The sequence below is a fragment of the Atractosteus spatula genome, chromosome 1 (assembly GCF_055471065.1).
Source record: "Atractosteus spatula isolate fAtrSpa1 chromosome 1, fAtrSpa1.hap1, whole genome shotgun sequence".
In the NCBI taxonomy this organism is placed as follows: domain Eukaryota; kingdom Metazoa; phylum Chordata; class Actinopteri; order Semionotiformes; family Lepisosteidae; genus Atractosteus; species Atractosteus spatula.
The window spans coordinates 22604599-22628400 of NC_142706.1; the positions used below are offsets into that span (position 1 = coordinate 22604599).

Below are 23802 nucleotides of genomic sequence, written 5' to 3' on the forward strand. Positions count from 1 at the left end.
GAAAATATTGTTTCTTCTGTACTTTAATACCTAAAATGCAGAAGGTCCAGATGAAAAGAAATTCTAAATTACAATTATTAGGTATGTTGGTCTTCACTTTTAATAATTAAAACCTGTCCTGCTAATGAGTTTTCAAAATTTCTAAATAATCATTGAGATGTAAAGATAAGCTTTCTCAGGCCATATCCTATTTTTGTAAAATAAAAATAGTATTTTTAATCTTTTACAAAGCTGTCTCATACTTCTGTCTTGGTCAATTGGTAGAAATACTTTAATCTCATATTTGTAAATCATAGATGTTTATCAAATGACTGCAAAGTAATAAGCAATACATTTAGTTTTTACATAAAGTAAATGGTCTTAAACTACAGTTACATATTGAGTGGGTAAAATATACAGTATTTCATCAGCATTTATAGTTTTCCACTTTAAAATACTTAATACCTGGAAGCAAGGGCTCACATCACAGCTTTGAAACAACTGCACTCTCTTCTTCACAGTCTACAAAAACAATTACAGCATTACAGTCGTGGTTTCACTTAAAATAAATACAGCAATCTCTTGGTTTGAATTTACATAAAATTGTTTTTAAATTTCTAGAATATTCTGACTGCTAGTTTTAAGATGGACTAAAAGAACACTGCCTGAAATTTCATGGTAGAGTGTTCCACAGACAATGGGAGGACTTATTCAGATATAATGACAATTATAAAAAACAATCATTAAGAAAAAACACCGAGTAAACTTTGAAATATCCTCAACTAATAATTTTAAAACAGTGTGTATTTATTGTTTTGTTACAAAGATCATTTACATGAAATATCAAGAAAAATATACACAAGATGCACCTGAGAGGTCCTGCTTTTGCATTTTACAGCATTTCTTCTTCTTAAGAGTGTGTACAATAACACTGGATTATTAACTCTCATTTCCAAGTATTTTAAAAATGTAGAGTTTAGATAGCATCATGTGTTACTTCACAAGCTATTCCATATTTGGGGTCCTGGGTTAACATCCTAATCAGGTGCTTACCATGTCTGAGCCTAGACTCTACAAGACGATAGCTTGTGCTCCAGTCATCAAATTTAGGAGGACCCAATATACTTTATCAGTACTAAACTTGCTATTTTGATGGTCCTTTGTAGAACGGGTTGAGAGACTGGTAGAACACTGCAAGGTAGTTTGCATTAGGAATTGTCTGACGGTACCTGCTCAGTAGATTTAGAGACCTTAATAGTCCAGTTTACTCAAGCACAATCACAAGAATTAGAAAATAAATATATATACATAAACATACAAGACATTAAATATCTGAGTAGAGGAGTCTCTGTTCAGTTCTCTACTTTGACAAATACTTGGTATAACATATGTAAAAACTTTTTTTTCTGTAATGCATGTGGAGACACCACGCTCCATGTTAAAAATTCAAACATTAAGCAAAGTCATAAAAAAGATGTTATCTCATGGAATGTACTGTATATTATACAAGTAAATCATAACCTCAGTTCTTTTATTTATTGAAGCTGGAAATCAGTCTTTACATTTCTTATTTAAACATGAGCATATGCTCTTCAAAAAATGTACTGTATTTTAATTTTACAAGACTGCAAGTAATTTCCTAGTTCAAAAAATTTAAAACAAATCGAATCTCCATTTGGGATACAGGAGCTCACAAAAATCAGATTTTCAAAGATTTTGTTTCTTTTATCAGAAACTCCCATCATGCAAAGTTTTGTGCACTTCTTTGTGAGATAAAAATATTACAATGTGTGGATAATGTAATTACACTTCACAGTTAGCAATTAGACATGAGTACACCTTGAGCAAATTGCTAGAGGACACCTATATGATCTTTGTAGTCACAAGCATGTTACATATTAAGGGTCCAGTCTTCTTCAGTGTTTTTCTATCTTCATGCCAGAGATGTATTATTTCCACTCCATCAGGTCATCTGTACTTTTTAATCTGTGACTGAAAAATTAAGAATATTATTTTTGTGAATAATGTGACAATGTTTTTTTTGTTTCTAACCAATAAAATCAATGTTAATAATAATATTAGATACCAAGAGGCATTGAAGTATTTCAGTGTATTGCTACATATACAGCCACCATTACACAAAATACATTCTGTTAAACTGAAAATGTAGATACAAAGGATTTATAAGGATAGCCTTTTGGGGATTTATTCATATGCATGCAGTATACTGTATATGAAAGATGTGTATAATGTTACAGTGAACTCAAAAATGTATAGTGTATTAACTTCTTCAAAATGAGATCATTCATATTTAACTAAGTGAAGATGTGGATTAGCTCATTTTATAATTATCTGTAATATCTATAGGAGTCCATAAATTTCTTTACAGTTTTGCATAAAACACTTTCTACACATCTGGAATAACAACAGGAAATGCATGTTTGCATTTAATGGGTGCAGGAAGAAGTACGCTAACAGCAGAAGAGGTGTGGAACAGGAATATGAGGGGACTTTTTAACCGTGCCGTAATTGTTTCCTGTAATATGACTGAGCATATACAGTATTTTTAGAGAGAAATACTGTATTTATGCAACCATGGCATGTCCAAAGTTATAGAGAATGGCAGAAGAATATTCATTTTAAGTCATTTTAAAAATCGGTTTCCCTTCTTCACATCATCTCTCCACCTTAATCGTTATTAACCTATTATTGACCTCAAAATTGCGCTTTTTGGTGGGGTTCCTGTACTGTGTGCAATGTAATACAATACTCTCAAACAAGGCATTTGACTTTGTTTTAATACAGTCATTATGAAATCCATAATGTTATTTAATGTCAAAGCCTTTTTGTTTCATACTTAATATTACCATACATTAGTTTTTTATTTAGAATATCCTCATTGCAAAGATATCTTCATATATCTTCATTATATGAAGTGTCATTTTCCTGAAAATGCACCTCATGTTTCTGAAAAAACTACCCTTTGGCTTAATTGTAGCAGTACTCACCAGTTTCCATCGTAGGATCTTGATCCACTCGTCAGCTTCTACCCCAGTTTTAGCACACAAGTAAAAGGTTCTTTCAGGAAACACTAAGCTGCAAAGCCAAAAGACATTGGTTTAATCCAAATGTTTCCCAGATTTAAAAAGTAAATTAGTGTGGAGAAAGAACAGGTGTTCTTTGCTGAATTTTGATTTTTTTTACTACAAAAATACTACGAATAATGTGCCATGTTGTGAAAACAGATAATGGTAAAGAATATCAAATGCAAACATTAAGGAAATGCAATGTAATGGACTACCAGGATAAGAAGGAGGTACTACATTTTACTTTGAGTGTAATAGCTTACTCGAACAAGCTGCTTGGCCATGTTATCAAAGCCAATCCCCTTATAATGGCTGCAAGAGATATGTGCATTGATCTGTTACTGTATTTGCAAACAAAAACCTTCTAAGACAGATGACACAGTTTCTGTGGTTCACTTGTTTGCTCAGAATTAAGAAAATCTTCCAAAGCTTTTTCAGACTTTATAGGTTAAGAATCAACAACATGGCTTGGTATCCACAATTATTTTTCTAAGTACTTCTTCAGGCCTGTTCCATGTGTCTGTATAAAGTAATCACTTTCAAGATTTTTTTTTATATTGCCAGAAATAATTTTAAGTTTTTTTTAAACATCTTCAATAGCTCAATCAACAAAATGAGGTGTTAGACCTCAATATAAAAATAAAATGACATTAATTTAAGGTTTATTAAAATGGCATTAATTGCTGCCAATAAATGCATAGCCTTGATCTGGAAAAAGAGTACACCACCAAGTCTCTCAATGTGGCTAAGAGAAATTTCCCCCTATGTGCTGCATTAAAAATATTGTGTAAGTTGAGAATAAAAACAAATGTACAGTATTTGAAAAAGTTTGGGGAAAATTTATCATATGGATGTCAACTGTTCCTTCCGTGATCAATTCAAGTAATTAATTGCTACGTTTTGAGTAATTTCAAATGCTGAACAACTGGTTGTAATGTCTGATATAATGGTACAATGCACTTATACTAGGCCTACAACCAGGATGTGTATATATACTGTATGTTACTTTGCAATTAATTCATTTTTTAAGCTTTTTGTTCACAGAAGAAAGAACTTTACTTAATTTCTGATTAATCGATAATGTTAAATCCCTTTTCTTAAGTGTGGGAGAGGTAAGTACATTCAGTACAATATTTATCATATTGTTTTGTGTATGCAAATTCTTGTACCTTAACATTGTACTTAATATTTTGAAATAGTTAAAAATAAAATGACAACACTTCTGTTTATTTTAAATAGCAGATATTTTCTCAAAACTCTAGAAAAAATACCCAATATAACTGACTGAAATAGAAAATAAGAATTAAACAGTTTCCATTATAAGTATTCTTGAATTGTAGGGTATGTTTGTGTCACATCCTCTTTTGCCATATTAACATTTTTCAGGAATAATTTTAATTTGGTCAGTTTATTTAAAGAACATATAAAAATTGGATGTATACCTGTATGTTTTCCCTTTTTATCCATACAACACTGTAGAATATCAATGTGTTTAAAAGTTATGAGAAAAAAAATAAAAACCCTAAAAATCTTCATTGGAAAAGTATTCACTCCCTTAGCATCAATAAGCACTGCCTCAACCAGTTGCCTTCAGAATTTGCACAATATGTTGATTGGAATCCACCTCTGTGCAATTACAGTGTCTGGCCATTCAGATTGAGCACACCTGTCTTAGTAAGGTTGAATACATATTCTGGGTGAATTCCCACCACTGGACATGGCATACAAAGCAATATGAAGACAAAGGAGCTTCCACAACAACTAAGGAACAGAGTTGTGGATAGGCACATCAGGCAAGGGGTATAAAAAGAGAGGACACCGAGTATCCCATGAAGAACTGTTAAATCAATTATCAGGAAGTGAATGACACAATACTACTCAGAATCTTCAACAACCACGTCATCCACCAGAACTCGGCAACAAGGCAAGAAAGAACACTGGTCAGAGAAACAGTCAAGGATCCGAAAACAACCCTCAAAGACCTTCAGTTTCTCATTATTGAGATGGGGTAAAAGTGAGTTAACAACAGCTCAGGTGCTCTACAAATATGGGTTGTATGGTGGAGTGGCAAGGAGGAAAAATTTGAAAAAAAACTCACATTAATTCCCATCTTGTTTATGCAAAAAGGAATGTAGGGAACTCTGAAATGATGTTTGGAAATAACTGCGGTCTGATGAGACATAAAATGAGTTATTTGGTCTTAGTGAGAAGTATTATATGTATGGTAAATGAAGAGCAATGTTCATCAATGAGAGCAGAATGGATGGAGTAAAATATAGTGAGATACTGGAGCAAAACAGATCTGCAAAAGATCTGAAACTGGAACAGGGATCAATATTTCAACAGGACAATAATCCCAAACACTAAACCAAAGTAACCCTTAAGTGACTTAAAAAGAAGGTGGAAGTCCTTGAGTGGTCCAGTCAAAGTTTAGACATAAATCCCATAGAAGATGTGTGGGGGGAACTGAAGATTGCTGTACACCACTGCTCCGCCAGTAACTAGCAACAGCCAGTTTTGCAAGGAAGAGGGGGCAAAAATTAAACCCACAAGATGTGACAGCTGCTTACGACATACTACAAACTGCTTGAGGCTGTAATTGCTGCAAGGGGGGGGGGGACTAAATGTTTAATAAAAAATATTATGCTCCATCAGAAAGTTAAGTATGTTTTGATTCGATTCAATGTGTTGCAATTTGATGAAATACAACAAAATGTGGTATTCAATAGAATAGATAAAATGCAGGTAACACAGTGGTGCTGTGGTTAGCATTAGGTTTCCTCCCAAATTGCAAAAAGAAACTGGTAGGTTAACTTGCTTCTGGGAAAACTGGCCCTAGACGTAAGCGTGTGCTTGTCCGCGTTTGTGTCCGTCTGCCCTGTGATGGACTTGCATCCTGTCCAGGGTGTAACCTGCCTTGTGCCTGTTGCTTGCCGGGATAGGCTACAGCTCCCTCGTGACCCTGAATTGGAAGAAGCAATTAGAAGATGGATGGATGGATGGATAGGTGAAAAGCACTCAAGAAAGGAAAGACTAGCAAGTAGTTTTGTAGGCTTCCAAGGACGTTCCAAGGTCTTTAAATACTATAGTAATGTGGTAGTAAGGCTGTTATACTGAATGGTACTATACTAGGAACAAAAGAATGTACTGTATGATTATTTGCATCTTCCTTAATAGGAAAATTATGAAACATGCAAGTACCTATTATGAAACACTGTAGAAAAGCAATGAGGCAGTGTGACTTTATGTAAAAGTTGAGAGCAACCTCAGTCTTGTTCCTCATTTTTCTTGTGTGCATATCCTTTCTTACAATTGTGCTGTCTGGAGTAATTTTCACTTGTGTTTGCAATGTTACCCTTTTAGTCATGACTGAAAAGCAAGCCCAGCACTTGGAATTAAGGTCATGTTCTATGGGACATATGTTTTAAAAATACTCTTTGCAGTTTTACCATTCAAGTATAGGTGGTCACCAAGTTACATAGTATGCAATTTACTTTCAAACTTTTACAAAAAATAAATATTCAGAGTACCATATAATCATGTTAAATATGTTTACATAGCGTACTTAACACAAAATTACTTACTGTGGAGTAGTGTAGTTGAATGGGTGGAAGAACACTATACTTTCAGCCTTTAATCTTATACTTTTAGCCTTAAATGTGCTTTTCGATGTTCTTTGTATGCTTTACTCTAACCATCAAGTTAGCAGCAAGTGTAAATATGATGTGAAAAGTTATACTGGTGCAGTGGAGAAGAAGCATAAAACAAGTACACTAGAAACATAAATGGATGTATCTAATATGTATAAAATAGGCGATTTATTATCAATAATTCCTTGTAAAGTTGGTCTGGAGTTATCCATGGTGAACACCATTGTAAAAGACAAAGAACGAATAGTGGAACATTCTGAAGGATCTTCCCCCTTGAAATAAACTATTACAGCTAAGCAGAGAGAGATAATTGTATCCCTAAAATTGTATCTCTAGAATGATCCCTTCCAGGTTTGGAGTTACAGTAATTGGCCAAACAATTTCTCGATGAGGAGTTTGCAGTAAAGGACTTATTTTGACAAGAGAAATAAATGGAAGTCATCTTGGGCATAGAAAGTATTGTTGCAATTTGTGACTCAAGACACTGAGTTTGACAATAAAAAGGCAGTTAAATACCCTGTATTATCTGGAAAGAGGAAAACCAGCAGTCAAAGAAAGGCCACCTGTTCGTCAGGGTGCCAAGACTACATAAAGTGTAACACATGAAGTCCTAACCTATAGAGATTCTTCTTTCTCCTTCTCCTAAATATGAACAGCCTCTCTACCTGTCTGTAGTATTTTTTATTTTTTTTTAGTTTTGCATTCCAAACTTGGGCCTCCAAGTAAATTCAGCATAACAGTACTGTACTCATAATTACAGCTTGTAAGTAAAGTTTTTACCGTTACTTGTAATCTTCCTCAATTTTCCTTGACATATCTTATAAAAGCTCTTGCTACCATGAGAAAGGTCCTATTAGGAAAGAACTGCAATTGAGAAATGAAGAAATCTGGACATTGGTTTTGCTTGTATTTCTTGCATGAATCCAACATTTGTGAATATACAGTACTGATGAAATTGAAGTATTGATAAAATTAGCAATTAAACAGGCTATGTGGCCTAGTGGTTATATAAATGGAATCATTGCCTTACGTTTCCTGGATTAACTCCCTTCCTGGTGCACAACCCTGTGCATATAACTTAATATCCTTATGCATTATCCTTTAGATGAGATATTCCATTATACGTGACTATGTACTGACAATGGAACAAGTAATAGGTTTATTCAATGCTGAAAAAAAGAAGAAAGAGAACACAACGTTTCGGCCGTGGAGCCTTCTTCAGGTGTGAGAGAGACAGGGCAGTAGGCAAAGGTAAAGTAGCGGGAGAACAAAGGTTGGGAGGGAGGAGGAGTGAGAGGCGGGAGCAGGGGACAGAAAGAGAGGCCAATCAAGAGGTGTGAAATGAAGCTTCCAATGAATGGAGAAAATTTAAAAGAACAGTAGTCTGTCGTTAAGAGAAGGGAGAATGTGTGATCCTAGCTGCAGAATAATTTTGGTTTCGGTGGTCTTTCTGATGTATGAGTTTGGAAAACCGTCTTTGAGAACACAGACGGAGAGATTAGAGTGGTCGTGGCCGTCAGAGGTGAAATGAGAAACAATGGGCTTGGAGAGATCTTTAATCTTCACAGCCCTGATGTGTTCTCTGAAGCGGTCTCCGAGTCTCCTTCCTGTTTCTCCAATGTAGATGGCTGGGCATTTACTGCAAGAGATACAGTAAATAAGGTTGCTGGAGGTACAAGATGCTGTCTGGGTGATCCGGAATTGTCCTGAGGGGCCTTGACTGAGTGTGGTGGTGGATGTGTACTTGTGTACTACTACCACCCACCTGAACTATGTACTGACAATTTCTGCTACAGAGCTCACACCCTACCGTCTACATGTTGCTTTGAATTAAACTATACGCTCATTAGTTCATTTGTATGATTAGCTTCTGTTTTTTTGACTGGTCTCCTAGCATAGGAGTTTTTGTTCACAAACATTTTTTGTGAACACTATTTTACATGTTCTACAAATACTGAAAAAGAAAAAGCCCACTTCTTTTCTACCATCCTAATATCACAGTTCTTCATACTACTGTCTGACGTTTTGTGTAGTTACTCCACATACCCAGTATATATACCAAATAAAATAAGACAATTTCTAAATCCACAGCATTTATCTTAAAACTAAGCAATCTTTAAACAGGTTTTCTAGCTTCTCAGACCTTCAAACTGTATGTGGCAGTGACAACACGGTTCAGTGGAGGTCTTCCCACCTCAGACCTGTTTCCTCCAAAACCAGAGTATTCAGCCTGCTCAAAGATAAAAAGTTTTGACTGTCATAGCCTTTTTCTCTCTGAAGCATCTTCTAAATGTTCTTTGTTAAACTTAGGAAAATACCCTTTTCCCTAGAAAATCTTATACTACTGCAAATCCTTATGAATATTTTAGTTTCTATAGCCTTTGTTGTGCCTCCATTTTCTGTGCCAAGATCTTTCAAGATTTTTTTCTTCCAGCACTTTCCCCCACAATGCCACACTTGTCATTAACTAACCTGAAGGACCCAAAAGAAAAAAAAAATCTACCCCAAAATACACAACAACATGAAACAATCATGAAAAGGGACAGCACTGATGACATTTTGTTGTTTTAGAAATAAAGTTTAATTTAACACAAACACTGTTGCTATTCATTATGATTATTGAGTTAATATTTGTTAAAATCCCATGATCCGGAACTAATTATAAAGGTGTATCATTTGAATTTTTTGTGTGCATGAAAACATACAAATAAGTTCTTACTGAGAAAAGTTGCAAAGAGGATCAAAAACAGGGTGTAACGTTCTCCTTTTTTATTTTCACTGTTCCTCTTTTTCATCTGAAGCTAAAACATTCAGATGAACTGTTTTCTAAATATGTTCAACCCATCTGGTTTCACAGAGATAGGAAGTGAAAAAAAGGTAACTGCCCTCACAGTACAATATTACACATACTGGCACAACTGAAATGGTTTAACTGTCATCAGTTTGTTCAAAAGGAAATAACTTTAAATGGTAATGTGCATACCTGCTATGACTATTACTATTGTTATTATCACTAAAAACAACAAAAATAATCATATACATTACCACATAAATGCAGTTGTTAGTAGAGTGAATCATAGTTCTTGTTTCAGATATACAGTAACAATGAGGTACAATACAAAAAAAGAACTCAGCATAAAATTAGTCATTTTGAGGAAGGCCCTGGCATGGACTGAAAAGTCAGATTTCCTTTGAAAATGTAGAATAAAGTATAATTAAATATTTTGATCCAAACTACTTTGTCCTTTTTTATATTTAAGTGGTACATAAAGTAACAAATAGTACCAACAACAACCATAGAAGAGTTGGTAAACGATTCTAATGTTTCACACATATGAAATTTGACAAAAATTATTCTGTAGTTGCAAAGTTTTTTTAAGAAAATCACAAAAGTACAGTATTTGGACACTTGTCATTCAATATTGTGCAGGCTAAAGTTACTTCACAGGAAGAAGACAGCCTACTGTAAGGTTTTTAATCAAACTTTTTAAATCGTTTCATACTCCTCCATGCTTGAGTTTAGATCAAATGATGGGATGGGCAGTCCAGGTTTTCTGAAACTCTTTTGATACTCATTATCGTGCACTTATGAGCTTCCAGATCTCTGCGAAGTATCAATTTATTGATCAAAGATTACAAGATAAAATTATAACATTTCTGCTTTTATGTTTCTTGACATTGTTATATATAATACATCTTCCCAAAACTATATACACCAAAACAATTTTCCTTCCATTATGCAATATGGTCGTGTTCAATAGTATTATCAGTAGTGTTTCAAAAAAAAAAAGGGCATGTTTTAAGTATTTCTTTTTCTTTTGCTTATTTAACTGTATTTAACCTCTATTATTAGTCCTCTTTTATTAAAAATCACATTTCTCATTAACAAAGCTGAATAAAATGTTATTTTCAAATGCTTTTTTATTGGTTACAAAAAATGGCTTGTTTTTTAAATCAAAATTTAATATGTACCAAATACTAATATTACCTAAAATAAGATAATTTAAAACTGTTTCATAGGCCTGTAATTATTCATTGAGCACTCCACAGTCACAAGATGGATAAACTTTCAGACTCCTTCTACGATGATTCTACAAACTAGTTTGTGGGAAGTCTCAGGATAAATCTAGTCTCCCAAGAATCCCTGAAACCAAAAGTCACAGTACAACACATTTTATAGATAACCTTAAATCTTCAATGTGTAAAGACCTGGAAACTGTGATAATAAATCAAATTGATTATGTAACTTCAGTAACTGTCAAGAGTACAGACTCTTGTCAACTGCTGGTGATATAACTGTGGTAATTAAACAGCAAAAACTCACCAAAAACAGTTGACTTTCTCTTGAGAGTAATCAAATTGGACAGCTGAGCACTCTTTTAAATCCAGGGTACGAATTGGTTCATCAAACTTTAAAGGGAGAAAAAAGTTAAAAGATCTTAAAAATACTTATTACAAAGCATTATATAGTGTATAATGATATACATTATCTTAGTAAAGAGATAAATGTCTTTAATAACACAGTGACTTACCATTTTATCTTTGAAATATTTTAGTTCATTCCTATTTAAGGTAAACCATCGTGTTTTCCAGTTCTGAAATAACAAAACAGTTCAATGCTACACATGAATAATGGCATGTGTGTTTCCAGATATTTATTTTATATTATTGGCTAACTTTGATTTATTTTAATTTTGAGTTATCATAAAATGCATGATGTTTTGAACCAAGCTGAAGTTTTTGCTGGTCTACTCCTAAGTCTACAGCCAATCAAAAAGCCATTTTCTGATTATTTCATTAGTATTCTTATAAATCTGCCCTTCAAATATTTTACTCAAGCTAGTGCATCACTGAAAATGCTGACCAGATTTCTCATTTAAATCAGTACATTACACCAGAATTAGGCCAAATTATTTTAAGATATTGGATTTACAATAAACAGTTTGTGTAATAAACAGCCGATTTCATCATAGTAAGAGGGTACAGTAAGTTTTCAAATGAGAATCAGCTATTGCCATTACCCCTCAGACATAACACTTTCATCTTACTCTGAAGTCATCACTTATACCTTAAGATTTTTTAATGATGTAAGGTTAGGGTGGATGGTAAGCCATCCAGCATACAAGCCATTATATCCAGTATAAAAACCTGGAACTATAAACTGATTTCACCCTGACTGGTCCTTGTCAGTGCAGTACAGCCTGCTATTGTGCTATTGTTTCTACTCTGTCATTGTTTTCAAATGAGACAAAATACACCACTGAAGACTATACAGGTTCGTCAATCAAGGCAATTTATGAATTATACTTAAAGGCTAGGCTCCACCCAAACAGCAGAACACTTCCTTGAAAAAAATTCCCTTGTTAATATTTTTGTAGCATGCATGTTCATAAATCTTAACATAATCATTACAATTTTCTTGGGGAATTGTCTCACCTTGATTATTGCACCTTGTTTGATAAGATATCCCTCCTTAGTCCCAAGCTGTAAGAAAAAGATAGATAATGTTTACTGTATTGTTAACTCCTCCTTTGCATTTTTCCAGTCAGATTAACAAAGATTGATCTCTGATTAACAGACAATAACAAAGCTACCATGAGTCTTCACATGCATTTCCTATACCACTGAAGTCATTTGTCCTACGAGTATGTCTTTGGTCTGTGGGAGGAAACCGGAGAACCCTAAGGAAACCCACACAAATATGGGGAGAACATATAAACTCCACTCAGACAGCACACCAGGTCCAGGGCCCCAGTGCTGCAAAGCAGCAATGCTAACCACTGCACTACGTTGAGTCTAACACTGCATTTACATTTAGCCTTCTACTAATGTCACTTATTTTACCTTTTCTTTTCTACTTTTGTATTCTTTCAAACTTTTGATCTGCAGCTTCAACTCCATATGAAGTAAACTGAAACCTCACAGATCTGTGATACGATTTGTTCTCTTTATATTTCTATTTGGAAATTCCAAAACTGTCATGTCCCATGAAGCACAGATCTCATCACAGGAAGAGGAGGAAGAGATGAACCTACCGAGGGTGCATCTGCAATTAGGTCGTTCTCTGTGCGTCCAGTCTGCATCGCTGTGTGCACTCGTACAGATTCATAGATAGATGGTTCCTCTACTTGCCGAGGATAAGGGCATTTCAATACAATAAGAGTCCCTGGAACAGAGCAAAAAGGCTGACTGATAAATTATTCTAAAAGGAACTTATTCGTTCATCAGAACCCTGCATTCATAAAATAATCACTTTTTCTACATTCATTGGATAAACATATCTTTTGAGTGAATAACATACAAATAATGTAAAACTCCTAGCAACTAGTCAGAATTCAAGCCATTGTTTTCCCACTGTAATTCAAGTTATTTTTTGTGCATACAAATAAATTAAAAAATCACTGTTAAGGAATATAGCTTACCCTGTATTAGAGGTCATTTTTTCATTCTTAGTATTTTTATTATTAGAAATGCAGCACCTCTGTACTGTAATAATGCTTATTACAGCAAAGTAATAACAGACAAGAAAAAGTGTACTCACTTCCCACTCAACCCACAGACTCTCTTGCTCCTGTGGTGTTAATTACCTTCTAATTTCTTTAGCTATACTTTTCTGCGAGCACTGACACTGTGATAACATAGTGGAATTTGCTATTCAATTTTTATTTTATTTCTCAGCATAACTCACAGGTGATACTCTCAAAATAGGTCTAAACACAATGTACATCCAACACTTTCCCAACAGAAAATGGATAACTAAAGAATAACTTATGATGCACTGCTGTACTTAACATGTTAACTGTTTGTTAACCAGGATTTGCCTTTACAACAGAGACTGATTGAGGTCAGGTGAAGTAGATTTAGGAGATGAAAGTGGGAGCCCGCATTTTCAGCCCATGAACAGATTAATTTGGTCTGAGAATTCAGAAAAAGTGGCCACTAATAATTTTGTGCAAATAGGCAAAATTGTGAATGTTAAATTATTTCAAGTAAACTGCAGTGATTCACAATGAGAACAATGATTTAGGTTTACTCCGGTGTAATTCACATTAAACATCAAAAAGAATATTCAATCCTCAAATAATGATCTCTATATTACAACACCTCAGATAAACCTAATTATCTTCAGAATCGTCTTACTTACATGCTTAATAAAAGATAAGAGTATTCCAATACCACTGGAAACTAGTATTTAAAATGTTTAAATTATGAAGAGCACTTTGTCATAGCAGCAAGGTATATTATTACACTTAGAATTAAGTGTTATTAAAGATTTCTAATAATCTTTGTGTTGCCTTGAACAAGCAGCTTGGGCCTCTCTTGAGTCCAGTGTAAATGCATTGGAATGTGCGTAAGAAGCCTCTCTGATAGGAGATATCATAAAACTGTATCCAATGCTGAACCATCTAATGATACATAGCTCAGGTGAGCTCCACTGATTTGTAGTGATTTCTGCAAAAGAAGAAATCTTGTGTTTGTAAACCCACTGTTATTTTCGCCTGATGAACGAAATAACAGTTTCTCGACATCATGAACATCCCAGTGTATTCAGCACCAAGCTATTGCTGGGACGAACCATGAGTTCTCACATCTCTCTACCTTGTAGCTAGATCCCAAGAAGACAACTGTACACAGACGAAATTTAAAGGGAGAAGAAAAAATAATTGTGACACTACTTCTTTACAGAGCTACCCTCACTCTAGCTTTACCTCTCTTCTCTCTGCACTGGGACATTCCCTGCACAGAGCAAGCATTTGGCAAGTCAGACCACAGACCAAGCTAGACCATCTCTGTCTTCTCAGTGAGAAGTTTAAACTCATCAAACCACGGTGAAAGGATCACTGAGTATAAAACGTCTGTATTCACATTTTAATTCTCGAAGAGTTGAACTATTACACCAAACACGTTTGATGTTTAGTTCATGGTAGTAAATGCATATTTACTTGTATTTCAGAATATAAATGTGATGTAACTATATGTGATCAATAAAACCTATGATGTTGACCATGTTCTGTTCCAGTAAATTAAAACTCTCACATTTCTACAATGTCATAAAGAAAGGAAAACACTGCAAAAAATCAACTTGCTGTATTACTGACTGGATCTTACAATAAGTAAGAGATTATGGATATTTCAAGTGTTTTACCAGAAAAAGGCATAGATGTGTGATGTAAACTGAATATACTTGAAAAATACACAAGTTTGTGAAAAGTTAATAGTCTTGTTTTTACACACACCCCAGAAAATCTATTTAAAATTAAACTACTCATTTTCTGCCATGATAGACAGACTAGTCAAAGAAAAAGCAAATCAGATAATTTTTCCTGTTTTATAGCTTTCAGTCCATAATAGTTTCTGAGCTAAGGAAGATAACTTGGCCAAAAACTCAGAGGAATCCACCCACAGACAGGAGTAACAGGTGAACGGTAAGTCAGAAACCCCACAGTTATGTCGGTGTCATGACTTTTCGTAGTATTTTCAGTCATAGCCTTCATTTACATAATCATAAGAGAATAACAGCGAGTTGTAGAGTCGCAGACCATTACCTTCAGCTGTGTAGTGTGACACCCCCAGCGACTCAGTCATACCTCTCTTAATAGCCCCTACGCCTCTCTGTCGTAGGGGTGGGTAGTGAGCCAGATGTGTACTTGTGAGATAATGTACCCACTATATTACAAGTTATAGCGCAATACTAATTAGTTTACAATATTTGTTTTAAAGGTATTTTATATATATTTATTTCTGTAAATTTGTTCTATATTTATAAAGAAGAATTATATTTTTGAAGATGTTTATTTGTGGAAAACAATGCCTTTGTGTTACATTTTTCAAGATGTTTACATGCTCGTTCTCCATGTTGTTTGTTTACTTTCGTGCGGTGTTCCTCCTCTTATTCCAGTGTGCTCCACATTGATTGGCTGCCAAAATGAGGTGACCTCGCAGTACTTTCATGACGAAATAAGAGATTTGGAACCGTGATGAAAAGTCATGAGGGAATCGTGTAATTAGTCACCCCCTGCGATTCCAAGTCATATAATTTGACACCCTCTAGGACAAAAAAAGCAGCGAGATTCAGCTACTGCTGTCATTAAATTTGAGATGCTCTCCAACTAGAAGTCATGTCTTGTCCTGTAGTGTGACGGTGGCTTTAGCCAAGACAAAACTTTTAAACTACAAACTATTAAACTAGGACTTCTTCTGCATTAAAAGCAGATATACTTATCAGATGAGCTAACCTTATGCAGATGACCTTATGCAAAACCCATTTTTCCTCAATATTTACACTTGCTAATGTTGAAATACATATTAAACATTACAGACAAGAACCCACAGTTTCATAGTTAGCATCCCTCTGAATCTACAAGTAAAGATTCTTCAACGGCTCTTATGGTGTTTCTTTATTGAAAAAACACAATGTAGCCTGACTTATAATGCTAGTAAGGGGTACAACAACATGATTTTGACCAAAAATGCACTATGTTAGTGCCTAGGATTTATTTTAGTATCCTTTAGAACAACAATATCCTGTAGATTATCTATTCATTTGTACTGTACATTTTACAGTTTAGAAAAGTGAATTGCCATTTATTATAAAATGATGTGAATGAAGTTTGGGAACACAAAGGAATAATTTAATATTAATTATTTCAAAACTAAATATAGTGACCTTCCTATAAGTTTTCATAAACTCTTGCATTAATAATTAACCACATAAAAATGAATACTAATTGGAAAAGAAAAAGAAAAAGGTGTTGCTGACCTGTTTCACTTCCAATAAGAGGCTGGTTAGCAAAGTGGTTGACAAACTCCTTAAGAGTTGGAAACTCATTGAAACCAAAGGAATAACCAGTGCCTTTCTGTATCACCTGAAAGTGCTTGACAGAATCTTTTGCCCTGTAAGGAAGAAATGAAATAGATAAAGTTCTTGTGAAAAGTAAATAATTTATCTTATATGTCTTCTGGGCGTGAAGCAAAATAAACATGAAAAACATTTTTTTATCAAGCTACTTTTAACATGGTAGTGTTTGCAGAACTTTAACTGTGAATTTTCAATTAGTTCTCTCTTTTTAAACAATCCGAGTCAGCAGAGCCTGAGCGGGTCTTACCCCCAACCCTCTAATGAGTGAACCAGGTCAGGGTCATCTGTCTCCTCTCCTGGGAGTCGAGAGCAGATTTTAAACCCATGAACTGCCCGACAAAAAGTACTCTGGAAAGGCGTATTATAAAAATAACAACAGAAATTGTGAAAATTATGTTTTAAGATTACCTCAAATATCCACGTCACTGGTGATTAAATTTCTAACTTTTTCCACAATAAATAGTACTGATAATGTTTTCTGGTGTAAAGATGCAAGATTTATATTTCTGCAACACTACAAAACATCAATACCAAAGGTATAAACAATGAGATGATCATACCTGACAGATAGGGCATAGAAATTGGGACCTTCATGGCTCTTTCGGAGTAGATAGCCCCCATCCTTACCATTTGATAGAAGTAAAGCTTCAGCAGCATGTCGAGACAAATCATGGTGATACCAACTGGAAAACAAGGAAAAAAGGCAGAGGATTTAACTCAGGCTTTTCAAGGGTACTTCTCACCCATAACAGAGACGTTTTTATGTCTACTCACTCTTGGTTATTCTTATGTATTTTAACACATATAACATTTAGCAAAATGGTGTTCACTCACAAATGACAAAAGCTGCCTGGCCGCCATCTTGTTTGTAAAATTTAAACAGTCAGCCAAATTTAACCACTGCAGCTACAGGCTTCAGCTTGACAGCTTGGCAGGTATTATTACCTGCTTCAGAGATGCACTTCATAAGTTCCATCAATATTTGATATGCCCACACCCTGTGATCAAACAACTGGTGAAATCACCCAGGTGTTAACTAAGAAAGTCAACAACATACCTTAGGCAAAGGAAGGACAAAGGTCTATGTTAAATATTATTAGCCTAGAAGAGGCAGAAGGGTTTCAAATACACTTAGGATTAATTAATTCCCAAGCCTGATGGTATCCTACCAATTGTATTTAAATTAAATAAAACGTTATTCATACTGTGTACGTCAGTTGTGGAAGTGTTGTGCTTTCCCTGCACATGCTGTTTGCATGTTAACATGTAGGTTGCCAAGACCTGGCCTACAAAAATGACAGCACTTCATTAATGTAATGCTATGCAGTCAGGCTGCACTCAAAAATTACAAGTGAAGTCCTTTGGCAATTAGAAACTCATGTCCTCCCCACTGATTCTGTTATACACAACAATCAGGTTATCATTCCGCTTGTCTGTGCAGCACTTGCTTATGTTGTTTAAAATGTGTGAGCTCAAATTTAGAAAGTTTTATTTTAGTTTCTCCTTAGTTTTCTAGAATTTTGCTCACACCGTTAAAGTTAGTTTGTAAGGACTTGCATAGAATCCTACAAAACCACATTTAGTTTTCAGTTGATTTTTAAATCTCCTCTATCGTCACGCTCGTAAACCCCTCCTCTTAAGGACACTCCAGCCCTTCCTTGTTTTCAACTGATCTTCTGCACCTGCCTCCGGTTCCTGCCCCCTGTCCTATAAAAGCCTGGCGTTCCTGTCAATCTGGGCTCAGCTTTGGAAGATGGACACTTGGAAGCCCGCCTATCCGTGAGTCCAGGAGCGACTCGATGGCACAGGCTTCATCACGGTGTCCTGACCTTCTGAGTCCGGGATTAGGGAGCATCTGGTCCCGTGATCCCTCTTTTATTCCCCCTTCCCTCCGCCGGATCCCACTCCGGCTTTTAACTTTGTTCGTCTTCGTCAGGATGGATCACCCAGTCTTGGACTATTGCCTCTAATGGATTTGCCTCGGACTCCTTTGGAATATTTGCCCCGGCCACACCTTCCCTGAACACTAGCGCACCATGGACAACCTTCCAGCCCCTTGCATGCATGCAATTGTGTTGTCTGCATAGGGTCTTAAAAGAACGCTTTCATTACATCTATAGACTCTTTCATACTGTTCCCCTGGTTCTTCAACAGAACCCTCTAAAATGAGCACAAACTATTGACACCAGCAACAACTTGGCAGGTTACATTACTTTGTGAACAAATACACATCTGAATCATCGCTTTTTATGAGTTTCTTGTTCGTACTTAATTGTACACCACAAATGTGGAAATGAAAACAGTTACAAGCTCTTTATCTGGTTTTGATTGATTTGCTTTCCCTACGTGAAGAATTTAATGTCAGTAGGTCCATGAAATTACACCTTCTTCTAGACCTCCTGAGAAATGTATACTGGTTCATATTTCTGCAGTAGGACAACAATCTGATTGATAGTGAATGTATGCCATGGAATTATACTGTAGTATGTCAGGACAGTGCTATCCATGTTTAGTATTGTGTCTCTAGTAGACACCTGCAGCTAAGCAGTCTCTAATTTTTATGCTAGAAGTGTATCTTTACTTTATTTATCTTGGCTTTCAGACATAAAAACATACATACTTTTATATACATACTTAAAATATATATATACTTAAAATCAACATTTCTAATACTTACATTGCATGGGAAGACATACAGTATGTCCAAAAAGGCCCAAAAATATTAAATCATAATTCAATAAAAATTAGAATGTCAGTGATTTAAAATCATCATGGGTTAAAACCATTAAAGGCATTAAAACTCACTCTGGTCTTAAAATCACTAATTACCATACAGGAGGTGAGACATGGCAACTTCAAGGCAACAAAAACAGGCAGCTGCACCTCTAGCTATTGTGCAAGATGTCTATGAAGAGTAGGTAATAACCATGGCTTTGAACAGGAATAAAATGTGGTCCTCATTCATCAATTACCACTTAGGAGGCTTGCAAATGGGTCTCCCAAAATATTAATTCTTATGCCATTTAAGGAAAAATACTACATGACCAAATGTTACAAAAGATTATCTTGCAATATACAGTACTACAGTACTGAAAAAAGGTTTGTGAACCCCCTAGGCTGGTCCATATTCTTATTTAAATGTAATTAGATCATCATAAATAATAAAAGAACAATATTTTAATAAAAGAATAAGAAGAAAAATTTAACACAAAGACATAAGAAATATTTAGATTATTAAAAAAAACTCTATTCTTCTTTTTTCTTAGCCTATTCTTCTTTAAAGAACTGCTTCAAGTTGGTGACATTTGAGGACTTCCTTGCATGAACAGCTCGCTTTAGATACTGCCATAACATTTCTATGATGTTCAGGTCAATATGCCAATATGTCCCATTCCTGAGGCAGCAGCTCCAAACCATGGTACTCCTAATATCATGCTGGACTGTTTGGATGAAGTTCCTTTGATAGAAGGCAGTATTTGTTTTTTGCCACACATTTTTCTCATTGTTGCCAAGAAGATCATTTTCTTCTGTTAGTTCCAGCAGATCATCCAGGTGCTCTTTGATGAACTTGAGATGGAATGGAATGTGTTTTTAGAGAGCAATGGTTTACTTCTGATATCCTCCCATGAAAACCATTTCTGTGCAGTCTTTTCCTGATGGTTGAAGTATGAACACTTAGTAAGCATGTTAATCCTTAGATTTTACTCTGGGGTTCATGGTAATTTTCTGGAATGTTTTCCAGTTTGATTAAAGGGAGGATAACCAATTCTGGCTAGAATCCCCATGTTCTTAAATATTTCTTTCTTATTTATTATCCATTTGTAGACAGAGGATGGATGAGCCCAAAATGTTCAGAAATTATTTTGTAACCTTCTCAACATTGTTGAGCATCAATTATTCTATTTTCCATTTTCTAAGGTACTCTGAATTTTCTTTTGAATTTTGGCATGTCCTGTCTCCACTAACTTGTATGGTAAAGACCAAACTCACAAAGTTTCAGACCATTTTATAGGACAGGGCTGAGAAAGCTCAGTCACTGTTTACCTACTACCCAATTAATCACCTGATTCTAATTACCCCTTTAATTGTCTAAATAAACAACAAATTCACTAATTATTTCACATAAAATGATTCTGATTCATTCATTTTTTCTACTTCATACACCACTGCATCTAAAAAAAGCATTGAATTTGTCAATATAAATCTTTTTAGTTATTTAAAAAAAACACATGATTAAGACTACTGTGGTAAGGACTTGCATTTTCCATAATTATATTGAGAGTTCACAGACCTTTTCTGATTGTGTTTCCTCTTTTATGTATGCTGTTATGTGGTCTTAGAAGGTTGACAACTTATTTTATAAAATGGTATTGTAAAACATTGTAATAAATTAAACTTCCAGCATTCTGATATATTCCTGAGGCATCCTGAATCAGTTTTTTCCAGCAATTCAATCCAATCTAGATCAAATAATGTGCAAAAAATGAGTTTTCACATAACTTGTATAGAGTGCCTTGCAAACATATTAACCCCCCTTCTACAAATTCTTATGCAATTAGCTTATTTGGGTTTTTGAGTTACCTTTGCAGTGTTTGCTGACATAAGTTCTTTCTCCGGAAAGTGTATAGTTTGAGTTGTACCTTTAAAAATGTGCATACATAATTTGTAATCAACAAAATGGAACATCATTGGAAGGGGGTGAATACTTCTGCAAAGCACTGCATACATTTTAAGAGGACAATAAATGAAAAATATCTTAAGAGTGGCCTCCTATTTTAAGTAATATGGTCACATTTAGCAACATTCAAAAATATATAGTTGTCTGTGACAACTCAATGGAAAGTTAGTCACAGTGACTTTTTTTTAATATAAGCGGTTAAAATTTTTTACTGTATATAGCTGTCAGTTTATACCAAAGGTACTGAGATGCAAGAAAGACCTGCAGCATTTTGCAGCTGCTCGGGGTGGCAAACAAGACAAAATAAAATTCACACACTTGACTGAACATACAGTGTTTTTTAAAGATCCGCACAAGTTACGGTATTGATCCCACCTGTACTTCTTGGAACAACCCAGGGGAAATCAAATAAGCATTACCAAAACATTCACTACATCATTTGTTGAAAATGCTATTATAGAGTCTACTGTATCTCAGGAATATTCAGGTAATGTACAGGGACTCTTGTTTGATCTAATTGATTGATCTAATACTGAAAAATCAATTATATCAATACACCTTCCAATGAATTTACACAAAATACATCTTAACACTTCCTTTAGAACTCTACTGCATTAAAAGGCTTAAAAAACCTTCATCCTCTTACTGAAATATCTTTGAAGTGGGACATGTATATATCTCACTTATCCAGCATCACAGTATCACAGTATCACCACTTAAACACATTGTGAGAGGTGTTGATGGGGTCTGTTAATTTAGCCTCAAACAAAAGTTACACTAAGATGCCATAAAGCTGACTTGCTTTAGCAGCCCCAGTGGCTTAACGCTACATAATAAAAGACAGGAACAACACCCACAAACAGGATCAACCAGGCCAATATCTGCTGCATATCAAAGGACAGAACCTAGAGCAAGACAGAGTAGGACAAGCAGTAATTACATATCAAAGAAAAGGACAAGCACTCAGATTGTGAAACAAACTTTCTTCTGACTGTATATAAGAGCTGGGAAACCCTTGCAGTTTGTCTGTTCTGTGGGGCAGACCCAGCGCTTGTGTTGGACTTATTGAGCTCAATAAAACTGAATCTGCACAAGACTGTGTCCTGCTCCTCTAATGAAGAATTTCCCACATCTTTCATTCACAATACATTTAGAGATTACAGCAGATGCTTCTTTTCAGAATACTGCAGTCATTACCAGTATTAATAATGCATTTGATTTTTTTATCCTCTGCAGAGTATGCCCTGCTTCAGACAATAGAGTCCTATGAATTATTTATCTTAATTTTTAGAGATGTTTTTTGGAGGCCTTTGGAGGCCTGATATATGAAAGAAAGACTAACACCTGTTACTTACAGTATTTGCATAACTAGCAACTGACAACTAGCAATTACATGGACAGTTAGTGTCATAACTACCTGGAACCCATGCTGTAAAAAAACAATCAAATGAAAAAAAAAAGAGTGATGTTAAGTTTACTGTGTTTGAAAACTGTCCACTATAATATATTGCGGCAGAAATTTCGGTTTAATTCATCGTACATGAAAAATACAATAAAAATGAGCCGATATAAAAAGTGCTGCAGCCCTTTCTTAGAACATGACTTTATGATGTCTCACAACTTCAGTGTGATGTCTTATTTGCTAGTATTAAAACAAGTAGAAAACTTGGTTTGTTCACTAACATTTCATAAACAAAATCCCTGAAGCTTAGAATGGGATTGCCCGGGTTGTCATAATCACTGCAATCACTTCACTTTGTGTCACACCTCAGTGTTACGTAATCTTTAAGGTAATTCCCATACCACCCATGAATCATACAGCAATAACAGATTCCAAAAAGAGCAAACCTCTTGTATTAACTTGTATTAACTTCTAATGATTTTCTTTTGTAACTCATGGTGAAGTCAGACGTTCCTTGAATAAAACAAAAAAAGTAAACGTGCATTGAACAGAAAAAAGTATTTTAAAAGTAAGTCATTCTGTGAGGGATTACATTTGGACATCTAAACATTATTTTGACAAACCATGGTCCACCACGTCCACTGCTTGCAATTTATTCATCCAATAATTTCATCCTGCCATTTCTTAAAGAATTATAGGAAATCTGCCTCAACAACATGGTTCAGCAGTTTGTACCATATAATGTAAAAGGTGACTTCCGTATTCAGTCTATAATGATCCTGCTGCTCGTTGGGACTAGCAGCAGATCAGGAGACACAAGAAACCACTTGCTGGGTGAGAGGCAGATGAGACCCAGGGGAACTGTGGGCAGTGTGCTGACTTAGGCCGCAGATCAGTGCTACACACAGGAAGACGAGGGCTGGGGCAGGGTGCTGTGGACTGAAGAAGAAAACAGAGTGCTAGTTCGTGGTCGAGCAGGCGGAGGTCAAAATTCAGTGAATCCAAAATCAAGCACAGTTCAAATCTCAAACGCGAATCCAGGAGACATGGTAAGAATGAAGCTAGGGTCCAGTCCAGGGAAACACAGCAGCATGGAGGGAGTCCGAGGCCAAGGTTGAGGAACGCAACCAAGGTCCAATGCCGAAAGA

At 35.2% G+C, this 23802-nt stretch overlaps 1 protein-coding gene across 4 annotated transcripts in view; it reads right to left on the reverse strand.

Annotated features, from left to right (window-relative positions):
• Positions 1 to 254: 254 nt before the first annotated feature.
• Positions 255 to 23802, reverse strand: part of dapp1 (dual adaptor of phosphotyrosine and 3-phosphoinositides) — a 34486-nt gene continuing 10938 nt past the window's right edge. The window contains exons 2-9 of one of the 4 annotated variants that reach the window (XM_088926496.1): positions 17135 to 17257; positions 16476 to 16609; positions 12751 to 12881; positions 12152 to 12199; positions 11248 to 11310; positions 11040 to 11125; positions 2988 to 3075; positions 255 to 1971 (exon numbers count right to left, since the gene is read on the reverse strand). In XM_088926496.1, the coding sequence (XP_088782622.1) occupies positions 1948 to 1971; positions 2988 to 3075; positions 11040 to 11125; positions 11248 to 11310; positions 12152 to 12199; positions 12751 to 12881; positions 16476 to 16609; positions 17135 to 17257 (697 nt within the window). In that variant the 3' untranslated portion in view covers positions 255 to 1947. Of the gene's footprint in view, positions 1972 to 2987; positions 3076 to 7953; positions 8355 to 8858; positions 8946 to 9272; positions 10320 to 11039; positions 11126 to 11247; positions 11311 to 12151; positions 12200 to 12750; positions 12882 to 16475; positions 16610 to 17134; positions 17258 to 23802 lie in introns of those variants that run through there. The other 3 variants (XM_088926497.1, XM_088926495.1, XM_088926498.1) reach the window with 3 other exon arrangements.